The sequence below is a fragment of the Cryptomeria japonica genome, chromosome 2 (assembly GCF_030272615.1).
Source record: "Cryptomeria japonica chromosome 2, Sugi_1.0, whole genome shotgun sequence".
NCBI classification, from domain to species: domain Eukaryota; kingdom Viridiplantae; phylum Streptophyta; class Pinopsida; order Cupressales; family Cupressaceae; genus Cryptomeria; species Cryptomeria japonica.
This window is the reverse complement of record NC_081406.1, coordinates 165,978,969-165,996,184: the sequence shown is the minus strand read 5'-3', so window position 1 is coordinate 165,996,184 and position 17,216 is coordinate 165,978,969. Positions and strand designations below refer to the sequence as shown.

The following is a 17,216-nucleotide window of genomic DNA, read 5'->3' as shown; positions in this document are numbered from 1 at the left end:
AACAGTTGCATGCAAATCTTTTTGATGATGATCGGAAGGTGTGACAACTTGGTGTGAATAATCACACATCTTCTTTACCCTCGAGATGATATATTTTTGGGTCGATTCTATATACACGTTACTTTTCTTTTGCCCAACCTAACAAATTTATTTTGATTAGATTCATATATATTAGGTAGAGTGTTTATGCATGAGATGCGATACATGATGATGAATAAAAAGGAGTGTGGTATAATGATATAAAGGAAATGCAAAGTAGATCTAAGGTTTGGTGGTTGTGTAGGGTAGACAGATGAGTACAAATTGTGAATTGGTATCCACATTCAGACATATGCTATATTGTATACAATTCAATTTATTATCTATATTGTATCTAAATAGTAGTTTGTATCTTTCCCTGAAGAATTGATCTTTAGCAAAGCATGTCTTGATATTATATCTTGCTTAAGGTTGTGTGCATCAATTTGCAAGTTCAGAGCAGTGAGCTCTTTGGCAAGAAGCCATATTCATTGTAAACTATTGATATATATATTGTGTGTTAGCTTCTCACTGTGGTTTTTCCTAGTTTGGGTTTTCCATGTAAAAAACTTAATGTTCTTATGCTAATGCTTTTGGTGTTTTGGTAGTAAATTTTATGCATAAATGTTTGGATGAATGTTTTGGCTAATGTGATAAAAATTTTGTATATGTTGATTCACCCTCCACCTCTCTACTTCTAGTAGTGTTCAACAAATTGGACATTGATCACAATTTTACTTGGATAGTAATTGATACCACTAGAGTTATCTATGAAGATAAATGTACTCTAATTCAATGCAATTTTTTCAATCACCAACCATTTTCCCTAACCTCTCAATGCCATCTATCTATTCTATCAAACACTCCCAATGCCATGTTATTTTAAGGTTCTTGAGATGGAGTTTTCCTAATAAGTTTATAGGTAAAATTATATCTCCATAATTACTATATATATCATGTAGAAGAAACTCCTATGAATTCTATGATCCTGCATGTGTATTGTATGTATTAAGTAATAAATTATTGTTGTTTAGAGTATATATTTTCCTTGAAATTATTTTTCTCACATAAGTTACTATTATTATAGTGTTTATTTTCTTGTAAATATATGACCATTTTAATTTGTGTAGATATATACTATCATATGTCATATATTAGCACAAGAAGTGTATTTTTACATCTTTTTACATTGAAGAAAGCAAATTATGGTTCTGGGACATCCTATCCTAATTGCAATGCCCAAGAGGTATTTTTTTAGAGGAAATATTACCATTAAAAAATATTTATTTATAAAATAATATATATATATATATATTTGAAAAAAATTAGACATCCAATTTGAAAATGGATATTCTTTTTTTAAATAAATGCTTCATAAAGATGAATATTTATGTTGTTTTGGTGCTTGTATCCAAACTTGCATAATCAAGTAAACTACTCTAAAAATGATGGATATGAAATTTTACCAAAATTTAGTGTATTATCATGTCTATTGGTATTCGAAAAATAATGCGTAAGCTTCTATAGTTGTATCACCTCAAATTCACCCATCTTCACTCATAATTTTTTTTGGTGAGCTTGCGATTACCACCTCAAGCTCACCACGCTTGACTCATAAATTTGTTTTTGAATCTTAAAGAAATGCTTCATAAAGATGAATATTTATGTTGTTTTGGCACTTGTATCGAAACTTGTATATTAGAGTCAATTACTCTAATGCATATGAAATTTTACCAAAATTTAGTGTATTATCATGTCTATTGGTATTTAAATAATAATGTGTAAGCTTCAATAGTTGTACCACCTCATGCTCATCCTTCTTGACTCAATTCATTTTTTGGATCAGCGAAGACACAAGCCTTATGATTGAAATGGCCCAATGAAGGTTTGAACCTTGGCGGTCACAATAACAACACCACCACTTAACTAACATATAGGAAGAACCCCAAATCATATAATAATTTAGTTTATACATATTAATTGAATTTATTAAATGATGTTGTTAAGGAAGCTATCATTTGAATTAAAGAAATATAATAAAAATTGTAAAAAGCATAAGAAAAAACCTACTTCAAATATATTGTATCTAGTATTTTCTTTTTCTAGCCAATGAATTCATTCTATACATTTTAATAAAAATATTTTATTAAAATTTTTTCAAAAACTTATATTCTTCTTGAAGATTTGATAGGTTGCCTTTAAATTATTAGAAATGTTGCCTAATAATAGAAATATGTAATACATAAATATTTTATTTTACCATTGAGGTACTTACCTTTCAGAAAAGAAAACAAATTCAATAATAAATAGTTAGAAGAAACATATATAATTAGGAAGAGCAATAAATTTATTTTTTATATGCTTGCAATTTAGCAATGCGTTATTATGTTTAATTGGATTAGCTATTCATATGCTATCTATAATTATAACTTAGCCAATAAAAATTCATGCGATAGAAGTCCCTTTTTACTTTACTAATTAAATTCATTTTCATTATTCAGGGATTTGAGCTTCAATAATTTGACGGGATCTATTCCAAAGGCATTAGAAAATACAGCAAATAAGCATCAAAAGATTGAATATTTGTAAGTATAAAGTTTTTATCTATTGTATTTTATAATAAATTAATAATAATAAAAAGTGTTATTTATAGAAAAATATTATTGTTTTTATTTAGTTTAAATTACACTGGAATCACAATAGTTATTGTCTAACTAATGAAAGAATTATTATATTTAGCATTAAAAAAATCAACTAGATCAATTTTTGATATGTTAGTTATTACGATAAAAAACATATTTATAAGAACATAATATTATCAAATGGTGATATATAATTTTAGTATAGAAGAAAGGATGCAATGTGTCAAGTTCTTGCGAAAAATAAAAGCAGAGATGATAATGTCTCACTGTGATAGAAGGATAAAGAGATAAAGATATAAATAAATATTTAAGCATTGAAAATGAGTGTTAAAAGATTATAAACAAATATTATTGTTAATGAATAAAATACATAATCCTTCAGATAATGCCCAATGTTAGGGGGACGTAGTATTATGTTTGCCTCTACGTTGTCCATTCTCTCACTTGCAAGATAGTCAGCTGCTCCATTAGCTTCCCTGAAAACATGTGTCAAATTAAAAGAGGATAATTTATTAAGACTGTGATTAATCTTAGGAATCCACTTCAATTTCTAATTTTTAATTTGACCCTTGGTTATAGCAATAATTTTCAATTGTGAATCTCTCTCAATCTCTAAATTAGTGATTCTATATTCCATAGCCTTGGTCCCTGTCAATTGCCACAAATTTCACCTCATTATTTGAGGTGATACCAATACTTTTACGAGCAGCCACAATGCATTGACCTTCCCTGTTTCGAATAATACATCCATAGCCTACCATCCTAGGGTTTCCTCTTTCCACCTCCATCAAAATTCATCTTACATTTCCCTTCATGTGGTACCATCCACTGAGATTCTTCCCTATTCTTCAAATTTCTAGTTATACTGATTGTCCAGTCTTGATTTGCATCCAATTATCCTGCATTTGTTTGTCTCGTTATTAATAGTACTGAATCTTCTTGTTAGAGATCTTCCCATTCACCACCTCATAGATGACATCTTTAATTTTGGAAATGATGGATTCTGCCAAAATATTTTGATCACAAAAAAAAAATATGTGGTTCCTTTCTTTCCATAATTGTTAGACCATAATGGAGGGTCAAACAATCCAAATATCACCCCAAGAAGAATGGGCACCACCAGTAGGTCAACTGTGAAGGAAATCACTTAATGACTAATTCCCAACCATGCACCGCCCAATTGAAGATATAAACCATTCCCAACAATATGAAGTCATAGGACACTAGTATAGCAAATGGTTCATATATTCCTCCTCTGATTTGCACATGGGACAGAAATTTGGTTCCTCTACAACTATTATTTTTAGGAAATCTCCAGTGAGTATGCATTCGTGAAGTACAATCCACAAGAAGGTACCTGCATGTGGGAGGACTCTTTTGTGCCAAAAGAGCTTTGTTGGCCATTCTGAGTATTACAAAGATTTATGTTGCATTGCATACCCCAAATTAACCTTATAATCCCTTGTTTGAGAAGCACACCATATAATCTCATCTTTTTATAATGATATCACTTTTCTACTCTTCGAGAAGATCTTTGTAAGAATGGGCCTGATATTATCCAGTGGTATAAGTTCCTTGATGTGACGTCATTGAGTTCTTGTGTTTCCTTACACGTTTGGCTTCAAATAATCCACAACATAAAATCCTATTCTATTTTCTAGTATGCTGATCCAATCCTTGTTATCAATCAGAGACTCAATAGCAATTTTCCCAATCCTTGAATCTCTCCATAATTTTGCCTTCTTGCTATCACCAACTTTCCAATTCAAATGTTTGGTGATGATACTTTGCAACCTACCCTACCGTAGGACAACACTACAAATCAATGACCTGCTCTTGTATTAGCTCCTTGATGTAGTGCATTAGGATCTCAATGTGTTTGGTCATCTAATGGTGAACCGAGTTCTTTGAGATCTGAAGGGAACTCTAATTATTGCAATGAAGGCTTGTAGGCCATGAAGTGGTGAAGAAAAACTTTGATAGAATATTATGAAGCCAAATAGCCTCAATAGTTGCATTAACAACCCCCCGATACTCAGCCTTAGTCAAAGAAAGAGCAATAGCATGTTGCTTATTTCTCTACCGACAAATGGGGTCGAAACCAATTAAGATGAAAGATGTAGCCTCAAGTGGACCTACAATAATCAAGATCACAAGCCCAATTAGAGTCTGTGTAACCAACGAAGGTGAGTCATGTGACTACTACATAGTGAATCCCAAAGTGATGTGTACCCTGTATGTAGTGAAAGATGCATTTGGCAGCTTTCCAATAAAGCTCATGTGGTTCCTAAATAAAGAGTGAAACCATGCCAACCAAAAAGGAAACATCAGAGCATGTGTGAGTCAAGTAGATGAGACTCCCAACAAGCTAACGATACAATATTGCATCAACAAGTGGAGTGAAACACTTAGCCTCAAGCTTGACTCATGAGACAAAGTGAGTCAACGCGGGCTTACAGTCAGCAATGTGGAACCATGTGAGAAGATCAAGAGCATACTTGGGATGAGAAAGAATAATCCCAAGAGAATAGTGCAAAAGGCCCAAGTCAATCGTAAAAAATCTCTCATTAAAAGTAGATTTGACACTAGCAATGATGGATGAGGTACTCCCTATAATGATCAAGTCATCAACATAGAGCACAAGTATCAAATGAGAGTCATCATGTTGCAAAATGTAAACATTCAGATCTGAATGACACCTAATGAATCATGTGGAGAGAATAAAGGAATCCATCTTGGCATACCAAGCCCTATAGGCTTTCTTTAGGACATAGATAGACTTCCTCAATCTACAAACCAAATAAGAATCCTGAATGAATTGATACAGCTACTCTAATAAATCTCCTCTTATAGATCCTCATGAAGAAATGAACTCTTAACATCCATTTGATGTACAACCCAACCATGAACCGTGACAATAGCAAGTGTCAAGTGAATGTAGTTCATCTTAGCTATGGGTGCAAAGGTCTCAATATAATCAACACCAGGAACCTGTAAGAAACCTTTTGCAACAAGATGAGATTTATACTTACTTATCCGCACTACCATCCATTGCAAACTCAGTCTGATAGATCCACTTACATCAAACTGTCTTTCTCCCCTTAGATAGAGGAACTAAATCCCATGTGTTATTCCTCATCAAAAAATTACTTTCTTCCTCCATTATTTAATCCCATGAAGGAACCCCTAATGATTCCTTAAAGGATTGTGGATTGAAAGCTAAATTAATGTAAGCATGTGGAAGATCTTGATGTTGTGACTGAGTCCTTCGAGTATATGAAGGATCCCCAACAAGAGATTCCACTGACTCAAGAGTCTATTGATCCAAGTGAGGTCTTGTAGGAGATGAAAGGTGAGCTTCCTCAACTTCAAGTGGACCTTGCGAAGGTGTGAGCCTACAAGTCAGAGTTGAGGTGGAATCATCATCTGAGTCACTATCATCACTATTCACTATGGTGGAAGGTCAAAGAAGCATGAGAGACCAAGCTAGGAGAGCTTTCCTCAAAGTGAACACTCCTCTCAATGAATACCCCATGTGTCTCTAGATCCATAATTCTATATGCCTTAACACCCTCAAGATATCTAAAAAATATGCAAGGCCTACTCTAAGGTTCCAATGTCTTGTACTTCTATGGAGGAATGGGAGCCCATGCTAGAAACCCAAAGACCTTGAAGTGTCTCGCAATTAGTTTTCCATTACACCAAGCCTCAAAAGGAGTCGTACCCTTTAAAAATTTACAGGGAACCCAATTTTGGATGTGTGCGGCACAACTAATAGCTTCTACCCAAAAAGATGGACCAAGAGAATGAGCATGAATCATGTAGCTAGCTATCACCTTAAAGGTTCTATTCGTCCTTTTTGTAACACCATTCTATTGTGGAGTGTAGGAAACTAAGTGCTGAAGATCAAATCCCTCAAGAGTACAAAATTCCTCAAGTCTATTGTTCACATATTTCCTTCCATTGTCTGTGAGGAGAATCTTGACTATCTTCCCATATTGCTTCTCAACATGAGCCTTGAAGGCTAGAAAGATGTCAAACACTTCACTCTTGTGAACAAGAAAGTAGACCCAAGTGAAACGGGAGTACTCATTAATGAAGGTGAGAACACATCATGCCTTGCTAAATTATGGCAATGAAAATGGGCCTACTACATCACTGTGAACCAAATGGAGAACTTCCAAAGCACTCTAAGTCTTCCCTTTATCAAACTTCTCTTTGGGATGCTTTCCCATGGAACACCCATGAGGGATTCACTTAGTGAACCTATGTTATAGCACATGTTTTCATGGCATACTAAAGAATCCCCCTATTTTCAATAAATATTGCCCTAAACTCCTTTTTATCACCGCCTCCTAATTCATAGCCTAAATTAAAAGCCCCCTATTTTCATCAAATACTGTATTTTTTCATAGCTCAAATTAAAAAGCCCCCTATTTTCACTGATAGGAAATATATTATACCCTCATTTTTGGGATATTAAACCCCCGAATATGAATGCACATGATATAATATTGCCTAGCCAGTGAAGCCCATGTGGGAACACCCTGAACATACACAATCAAAAAAGATGATTTGACATAGACTTGTGACCATGTCCTTAGAGATTAGTTGTTGAAGATAGGGATAATTGAGATGTCCAAACCACTCATGCCATAGATTACTTTCTGAATTTGAATGAGTGAGAAAGGAAATAGAGGGAGAATGAGGCAAGCAGTGAGAATGAATAATTTCATGTGTTATGATTGGCTTGTCCCATTGCTACCAAGGAATCATTCTCAAGTTCTTTGACCACAACTGAATTAGGTGTAAAATCAACTTTATTTTCATTTCCATAGTGGGTGATTTGGTAGATTAAAAGAAGGTTGGTGGTCAAGTTAGGAACATAGAGAACATTCTCAAATGTTCCATCATCTATGTCAACCAAGCCCTCCCCTTCAACTTCCACTTGTGTATCATCACCAATGAAAATGTGAGGTACCTTGGATGGCTCCAATGAGGAAAACTACTCCCTTGTAGAACCCATGTGATGAGAGGCACTTGATTGAAGTATCCACTGCTATAAAGAACCTATTGTTGCCATAAATGCTTTCCCTTTTCCTTTTGATTGTGAGGAAGTGGAAGGAGATGGATCCTTCTTCTTGTAGGCACATAGCAAATTGATGTTGTTCTTCTTAATGATGTTTGTCAACTCATCAAATTTTTTTGAGTGGAAATGATGCTCATGATGATAAACTTTCTTGCAATATGAACAAGTTGGCTTCTCCTTAGGTGTATTTCCCTTCCTGAAAGAAGATGAAGTATTGCTTTGTTGTGGAGAGGATGATTTCACTCTATCTTGTAGTGGCTTTGGCTTAGAATGCTTTTGGTTCTTGCCTTTTTCTTGATTCCTTTGATTCCATTGATTAGCCACCAATGCTTTGAACTTTGAAGACTTTATAATCCCCATCTTGATCGACTTTGTTTGCTCAAGCATCAATATTTTTTATGAATGCATCAAATGATGGTGTAGTGAATGAAGTACCTGAAGTCAACTAATGGGTTTGGAAGGTAGAGACAAAGGATGCGTACTTTGATGGAAGCTTGTCCAACAAATTATAAACCAACTATGCTCTCTTCTTCTCAATGCCACAATCCTTGAATTTCTCTCATAGCTCAGTTGTTTTAGTTACATAGTCTTGGATTGTATCAAAATCCTTGGGATCCAACAATGTGAATTCATTGTCAAGCTTGTGGCCCATAATCTCATCAACTTGGCCATACAATTTACCAGATATGTCCCAAACCTCTGTAATTGTACCACATTTCTCAATTTGAAAGATAAGATCATGTAATACATACTTTCTCAAAGTTCCAAGAACCATAAAAATTATGGCGAGTCATTCCATTTGAGCATTTGGATTAGCTTTAGGATCTACTAGTGATACTATTGTTCCATTATGTAATGAATTATTCTTGTAGAGTTAGAAGTGAAAATTCAAGAGAACCCATAACTAAAAATGAAAGTCAAAGAGCACAAGATAGAGAAAGGCAAAATCAAACAAGACAACCCCCCAAATTCACTCAATCAAAGAATACCCCATCGAAAATAAGATGATTTGGCACTTTATACTTAGTGCATGTACAATGGGCCACTTGCAAACAAGGGAAAAACAAACTTTTTATTTTATGATTACAATTGCCTCAAATAGGCTATAGCAGACTCAAATCAATGCACAAAACCTTAACCGAGATCCAAGAATTTACATGTGCCAAATTAGGCTAAAAAAGACCAAGTTTTGAAAGTGATATTTCTACTCACAATGATGAAAAAATTATAGCACCACATAAAAGTAGAAAAAAAATATTCACTTTTAAAAAAATGGCACAAGAAAAGGAGGTCGTATGAGCCTAAATGGAGCCCAAGAAGTTGCATATAAATGAGAACTAGACATGTACATTTATGAAAAACCAATATTTCTGAAAACTATATCCACCAAAATTGGAAGCCAACCACACCATTGTGGAGAGAATGAAAAATTAGCCAAAATTTAAAAAATGCATTGAAAAAGGCCTCAAAATGACCAAGTTATGAGCCTTCAAAGTTGGATTGCAAAATAAAAAAGCTCAACAAAGGGGTCAATTTTTTTTCAAAAAGTGTTGATTAGTATTGATGTCAATAAAGAACCATGTTAATTTTATGGTTGTATGCCCATTGTGCCAAGAAACCTCCTTGTCTACATGACTATCCATATGATATGGATTGATGACATGGCAAAGTACGAATGTGACATGTGATAGTACAGATCTGTTGTGGCTCGTATGAAATCTTGATGTATTAGGGGACTAGGCTATCACATGGTGGTACATAACCTAATTGGGTGTATGGATCTTACGTGGCACTTGTACGAAGGTTTCAGTGTTAAATTGTTATTGGTACTATACTGTATGATTGTTGATGTGGTTGTCTGTTTGTTTTCTAAGTCAGATCATTTGTACGATGAGGTACCCATTGATTTGGTATCGATTGGGCGTTGAGTTGGTACTAAATAGGTGCTAACTATGTAGGGAAGAGTATGGCATGTGGCAAAAAGGTGTTGCATGTTACTAACATGGAAGGCATTGCATGTCACTGATGTGGCATCAACCAATGAGTGAAAAGGAAACACTTGTGATGGGATTTTAAACCCGTGGGCCAATGGCCGCCTGCCATGTGGTAGGCACAGGTACCTTCAAGGTAGTGCTAGTGGAGAGTCGGTGGTGGCTGGAGGGAGGGAGCTGGGAGGAGGAATTGTTGGGAGAGTAGAGTGGTCTATAGCAGTGGCAACAACACCAAAGTAGCAATGAAATGACAGTCGAGAAGCATGCGGGCAAAAGTGAAGGTATTGTGGAAGGACGTAACAAGCAACATACAGGCCAACACAACCTACACAATTTGTAGTATGATGGTACAAGAGGTGGTATGTGGGTCTCCCATAAACCAAACTAAATATTTCCAAAAAAACCTTTTTTAATGATTTTTTAAAAAAGATTTTCCAAATATAAAATGTGGTAAAATAATAGTAAAAAAAATCACAGATTTTTTTTTTGAACAATCATACTGTTGTGCAACTATGGCCGTATGACCTACATGCTAGAAACATTTTGCCTTAAAAAAACAACTTTTGCCCAATATAGGCAAATTTATAGTCAAAATTTATGGAAATGATTCCTTGGATGTAATGGTGAGCTCAGATTTGGCATAGGATGCTCCAAAAAATTTCTACTCAGATTTGAAAATAAGTGAATCTACAAATGCACCAAGATCTCTCCAAAAAGAGTATGCAATGATACCATGTAAGAACTAAGTAAAAACCAAATATCTACAATTGATTATCACAAAAGAAAGAGAGAACAAGATAAGAAAGAACATATTATATTCTCATCAAGACGCAAAAATTGATCAACATGTAATGTACATAAGCCTGCTTATAAAGGCAAGGCCATAAGGAAAGAAAAGAGAGCACACAATCATGGCATGTGGCCTAATGAGATAAAAGGATAGGTAGGGGTAGGTAAGAGAAATGATAGATAATTTCACTAAAGGTGGTCACCCATCGAAGGTGGAATTATCATTCCACTATAAGTGGATATGAAAATGTGATAACAAGATAACACCACCAAAGGTGGAATTTATCCTACAACCATATTCCCTAGTTATCCTATGCAAATTACTATGATATGAATTATCCGAAGCTAACTTAAGTGTAATTACATGAGACATAAATTACACCAACAACATTGAATCTATCTTCTATCTCTTATCCTTTCTAAGGATCCACTTTTCCTATTATGAGTGTTGTTTACCTATGATATGACATTATTCCTTGCGTGAAGTTATTTTGTTTTCTCAAGGATTCTCTCTTATGCAAGAGGTGTGTATCCTTAAGTACAACCTCTTATTCACTTGACGATCTATGTCTACTATAAACAAATCCCTCACTTTGGGTCAAAATTGTATTATCCTTCATCAAGAATCCCTTTACCTAGAAGTAGAGGAAAGGTATGAATTCTTGTTCTCCTTCCTTTCTTTTGGTCAATGATGTTATTTTTGTTCTAAATCTCCTCTTGGATGTAGATGTCTTTGAGAAAATATCTCTTCCTCCTTCTCCTATAAAGGATCCCCTTTACACTTATTACAAGATATCTATTTTACAACTATTGTTTCCTTGCTTACAAGAGTCATGCCTCTTTGGCTTGGATTTATGCACATTGTTTCCTAAACGATATCTCCTTGGTAATGAAGGTGTACATATCCTAGTTTCTACCTTCCTAAAAAGATCAACATACCACTATTTTGACATCTTAAAGGTAGGGCATATATCACATCCTCCTTGTACCATATTTTGATTCATATTAAATGGATTTCCTAGCATAATGCCTTACTTGGTGGTCCTTTTATATATCTTATATGGGTTGTTGCATGATCGAAACCAGACCTAACTCTTAGATGAGATGCTTCTCTTCAAACAAGACCTAACTCTTACACGAGATGTTCCCAAAACTAGACATATTGTTTTTTGATTGCATGTCTTATACAGGTTGTTTCATGCTCGAAACTAGACCTAACTCTTAGACAAGATGCTTAAGTTCTAAAACCAAACAATGACATATGCAATAGGGTGAGTTGAATAGCATAACACAACTTGCTAGACCTTTCAAATCTTCCTTTTTCAACTTCTTTGAGGTAGGTTGACTAGCATAACATAATTAACCTCTAAGCTATTCAACCCTCTTTGTGCGACATTTTTCAATATGAGTGGAAGTACCATAACACAACTTGCTAGACTATTTTGACTCTCCTCTATAAAAATCACACAACATAACACATCCTGTTGTCCCATGAGTAATCATGTTCTGGTAGGTCACCTAGTATAACACAATGTGCTATCCTATGGATTCCATGATCTCTCTTGCTTTTCTTCTCATGGATCACTTAACATAATACAATTTGCTAGCCTGTGACATTCATGTTCTCTTTTTTCTCCATCTCATGAGATAATAACTTTGCTACTTGTTGGACCATAGTTTATCACTCAATGCATGCTCTTTCTCTCTTCATGTGACCACTTGTGTTCTTGTTATAACATTCCATGAATGAGATTAGTGACTGAGACATTTTGACTATTGACATCTCTTCAACTAGTTGACTTGGAGTTTTTTGTTTCTAGTAGTAATCCCCTTTTTGTTGTGTATATGTTATTTTTGTTTTCCCTTCTTTTTTCCATTTGTGTCTTTGTCTTGTTTTGTGTTTCCTTCTATGTGATTGTATGAGTTATGATCCTAATATTGGGGGATTGGTTCATCGAAATTAGTAATATATTATCTCCTTGTGAGGCCGCTCCTAGTCGCTCGTCACTCTCTTCCTTATCTTACTACATTACTATGAGTATTTGCATAAGTTCATACTTCCATTAAACTAGGGGATAAATATAGAATCATAAATTGTAATCGATGCTATTGACTCCTCAGATTTGTGCTCCCACTTTAGCATGTCCTATCTTCCTTCCCCCTAGGCCCATTTTTTCCCTTTTTATTATGAATTTGATGTTACTTGTTTGTATCGCTAATTGGGCCCTAGCTTAGAGTCTTCCCTCATTTGCTGATTTGTTGGTCGTATTTTTTGAGGACCAAGGAGTGGTGGTGTCATGGTCCAGATCAAGGTGCCCCACCACCCTAGTTCCCCTTAAATATGACCCAATTCTAATTTGGGTAGACTCTCCCCCTCCCTGATGGATTTTGGTCCTTGTGCCTCAATTTTACTATTGGAGGTTGGCCTAATTGGTAATTTACCTAGGAAACCCTATGTAAGGACATCTTATCAATCCATTTTAGATCTAAGAGTCCATAGCACACATACACCATCATCTGTGTATCCATCTAGTATTTGTCATCAAGCATTCAAGGTAATATTTCATCCTTCAAGCATCATGGAGAAAAGTCACATAAATATTCATGTGCAAGCATGTGTATTTGATTACGTTATCCATGTTCATTTGTTTGTGTTGTTATTGCATTAAATATTTATGATCACATGTAGAGAGCATTGCATCATTAATCTTCTATCAACCATTTCAGATTTGTGGTATTTCTTCTATCATTTACTTTAGTATTTACATATTCAATTTAAGGTTAATTCCTAAATTAGGGTTTGAACTGTCCACAACCTCCTTTTCCTTTCTTTCTTTGTGTATGAAATTGATTTAGGAATTGTGGTTAAAAATTCTAACAAATTTGACTATAACGAACAAGTTCAAATTTTGAAGGAGTGAAAATAAAAGGACCAAGATGACCTACAACCACAGACATTAGAATTTTACGTGAAGTTCTGATAGTGGATCTTGTGTGTTTCTTTTCTCTGAAAAAGATCCCACTTGCCTATGAAAGAATTACAAGACCAAAGCGACCTACCACCGTAGTCCTGACAATTCAGGCCAAATTTCCAACAACAGGTTCTGATCCTATCTTTATGCTCAAATCCCTGCTTGTGGCTTTGTTTGATGTCTATAACTCTTTGTTGTTTATAATTTTGTTCATTGATCCATTGTTTCAACCTAAACCTTACAATTCACATCCAATTTCAAGTATAAAAGGGGAGACATCCTATAGGTGAGATTTAATTGACATCTCAACCCTTTTCCTAATTAAATTATAGCTAGATCTATTGAATTTCCTCCCTCTTTTTAATCTAATGATTAAATAGATAAGATTAGTATTTTTCTTATCTTAATTGGTGAAACCCTGATTTTACCACCATTATAGAGGAAAAAATGTTTTTTCTATATAGTGGCTAGCCTATGCCAAAATATGTGCTGGTGTTCTTACCTACACAACAACAATGATGAGTGATAAATCATTGAGTGCTCCCTTAGAAATAATAGAAAATAAATAAATAATAATACTAAATAGATAGTGATTATTAAACATATGTGAATCCCTAGCTTGGATCCCACACGTGGTGTTAATGAAGCCTACAAATGCTAGTGCTCAAAAATATAATAATAATAATAATAATAGGAAACAAAATTACTTTAGTAGTATGTAATAATGTTCTCGAAAGTGTCCTTAGACTTCTCAACTCTATAAACTTTTATTTCTTGATCATTACAACGATAAATTGCTAATTAAAATGATTATAATTGAATGATAGGATTTCAAATGAGAGAGGGAGTCACGTCTATATGTGACTTACACTTCCTCATCAATAATTAATTATAAGAGATAAACATAGGAATATGACCAATGTTAGGAATTGGAGTGTTGTACACCTTCCATAATATTTATAGTGTTAATTTATTATAATTATGTCTAGTATACCTAGGGAGCCTAGGGATACATGCATCACTAGGTGTTGAAATTCTTGGGACCACTTTATGTGATGTATTTAATATTATAGAATATTTAATGTGGGGTCTCACATGGGAATAGTCTTTAAGTTAATATTATGGAACTACATTTAACAAAGTAAAAACATATTTCCCTAAGTGAGGAAATTTTTTAATCTCATGGTATTAGTCACATTTTTTATGTAATACTACTCAGTGGTTTTGTGTGAACTTGTCTCTATAAAAGAAAACATAACCTAGTTAGTTGTCTAAGGTTGGCTAGTTGGCCATTTTGGCTAAGGGATTGATAGAATATCTTGTTTAAGATTTGAGAGATTGTGAAGCATGGCATGGGATGTGTGGTTGCATGCTTGTTCACATGGAGTGCCTATAGAGAGATTGTGTTTTTAGAAGTCTTCATTAATGACTCTAAGATTTATTATAATGGTTTCATCATTGAATATAAATGAATGATTGACATTTTTAGAGGTTATTTTTTCTTCCTCTTGAAGGTTTTCCTAGGGTATATCTTGTGTCCTCTTTGATAGAATGTTGTCAATTATTTTCTTATAGATTCTAAACACTTGTTTACATTGATTTCTCTATTTGGGTTATGTGGAAATGATGATTATATAGCTAAAAATTTCTTATTTGTATTGCAGACATGCCTGTAGTTGTCTAACTCTTGTTGCAGTAAATATGGTATTAAGTGGAATTTAGGGCTTACATTGAACAATGAAGACATGCCAAGTTATGAGGGACTTTTGTTGGCTATTCTTTATAAATTTGGGGTTCCAAATTTTTGGTTGGTTTTTAGATATCTTGGCTTATGAATCTTTGTTGAAAAAAGGGTGTTTTGTGGGTGTTCTTGATGAGGGTTTCAGTGGGGATATTTGACAAATGACTGTGCCTATACCAAAATGAACCTTACCATTAGATTTAGGAGGCCCAATAAATGAAAAATGACAGATTTTTTTACCTATTTGACCAATTTTGGAAAAAAAGGCAAAACAATTTTCTCACACAGCCAATCATACAATCATACGATATCTACCTACACAAAAGTAAAAATCTTGTAGAAAGTTATGAGACACCATAAATATTTTTTGGGTCATTTCAAGACCCATAAATCCACTATATTCGTATTAACAAATATCATTCATGTACATTTGTATAGGTCCTTACACCTCTCTTATATCCTTATATCTCCATATATTGTCATTACATCATATACATATCTATTCTTATTATTTATCCCTTTCACATACTATCTATTACATACTTTATCCCCCATATCTATTATATTATATCATTATCTATACAAATGGGATGTAACCCATTCATACTACTCTAGTTTACATGTTGTCTCTTTGGTGTGGGGCTCCACAAACATTTTGTGGTGAATTATGGTAGGATCAATATTGAATGTGCTTGCTATTGTACTTTCCTACCAACAATTTTTAATTACATCATTCTTTTGCCTTTAATTTATGCATTCTCATTTTGTTATATTTTCTAAGATATGTATTTGGCTATTTTTAAAAAAAAAATTGGTTAGTTAATTTTTTAAAGCTTTTGAAGCATTTAATAAATTTTGAAGACATATTTCGGGCCTTTTTCAAGTGTATGTTTTTCAGTAGACCTTTCTCTAGTAGCTATAAATATGATCTAGTATGCTACATTTCTCTCTTATTCTTTTAAAGCTTAAAAAGTTATTAAATAGTAATTTCCTTACTAGTTAACTTATTTGTGTCACAAAAGGACCACTAGGAATCATCTTCTTGAGTGCAAATACCAAAAACAATCTATCAAACTAGATTTAAGTGGACTTAGTTCTTTTAATATAATTTGCACACCTTAATGCTTAACTGACATGTACATTTGATACCAACATTATCTTTAAAAATTTGAATCTATAAAACCAAACTCAAAAATTCATTACTTATAAAATTATTGCTCCAAAATTCTAGAATTATGAAAGGAGACTTCTTCAACATGTCAACCATAAATCTTATAATGTTATAAACCAATCTTAAAGCCACAAATCTTTAACTCATATCTCATAAATTTAAAGTAAGAATTATATAATTTCTTTTCACACTATTATATAAAGTGAAGAATACAAAATAAAACTAGGAAACCACCAATTTTCTTATCTTAAACATATTATTTATGATATATTTAATTTTTGTATCTATTAAGAAATTAATAATCCTTTCAAAATTCAATTCACCATTAGACTTGTACTAGAATTATTCATGGTCTCAACTTAAAATAACTTTGATTGTTCATTAAAGTGACACTTACTTAGTACTTCCCTAAGCTATTTAGATCCTCTCCAAAAAATATTATAGTAATGATTTCTCCAATAATATTATAAACTATTTTCTTTTTCGTAAAATGTGGATGTAAAAGAAATGTGAATATTTAGCAATTCTTAACGTTTACTAGTTACACTGTTTTACTAAGAGAATGTTTGTTTCTAATGTAAAGTAATTTTCATGTTGGAATTCTAGGTATCTTGGAAACAACAACTTAATGGGGAAATTACAAGAATGGCTGAGCACAATTAATAATGTGTAAGAGTTTTTCTATCTCTTTTCAAAATAAGCATTTGTTTGTATGATAATATTGATTTTTAATATCATCAAATATTAAACATTATTGTTTTCTATTAGAGTAAAATAGGTTTTACAGGGGCCCAAAACCCAAA

General features: G+C 33.5%; 1 protein-coding gene across 6 annotated transcripts in view; it reads left to right on the top strand.

Moving 5' to 3' along the window:
* LOC131065974 (probable leucine-rich repeat receptor-like serine/threonine-protein kinase At3g14840) overlaps window positions 1-17,216 on the top strand; it is a 92,029-nt gene that overhangs the window by 48,717 nt on the left and 26,096 nt on the right. For 5 of the 6 annotated variants that reach the window (XM_058000615.2, XM_058000614.2, XM_058000611.2 and 2 more), the window contains 2 exons: window positions 2,520-2,603; window positions 17,020-17,082. In XM_058000615.2, the coding sequence (XP_057856598.2) occupies window positions 2,520-2,603; window positions 17,020-17,082 (147 nt within the window). The remainder of the gene's footprint in view (window positions 1-2,519; window positions 2,604-17,019; window positions 17,083-17,216) is intronic. The other variant, XM_058000612.2, reaches the window with a different exon arrangement.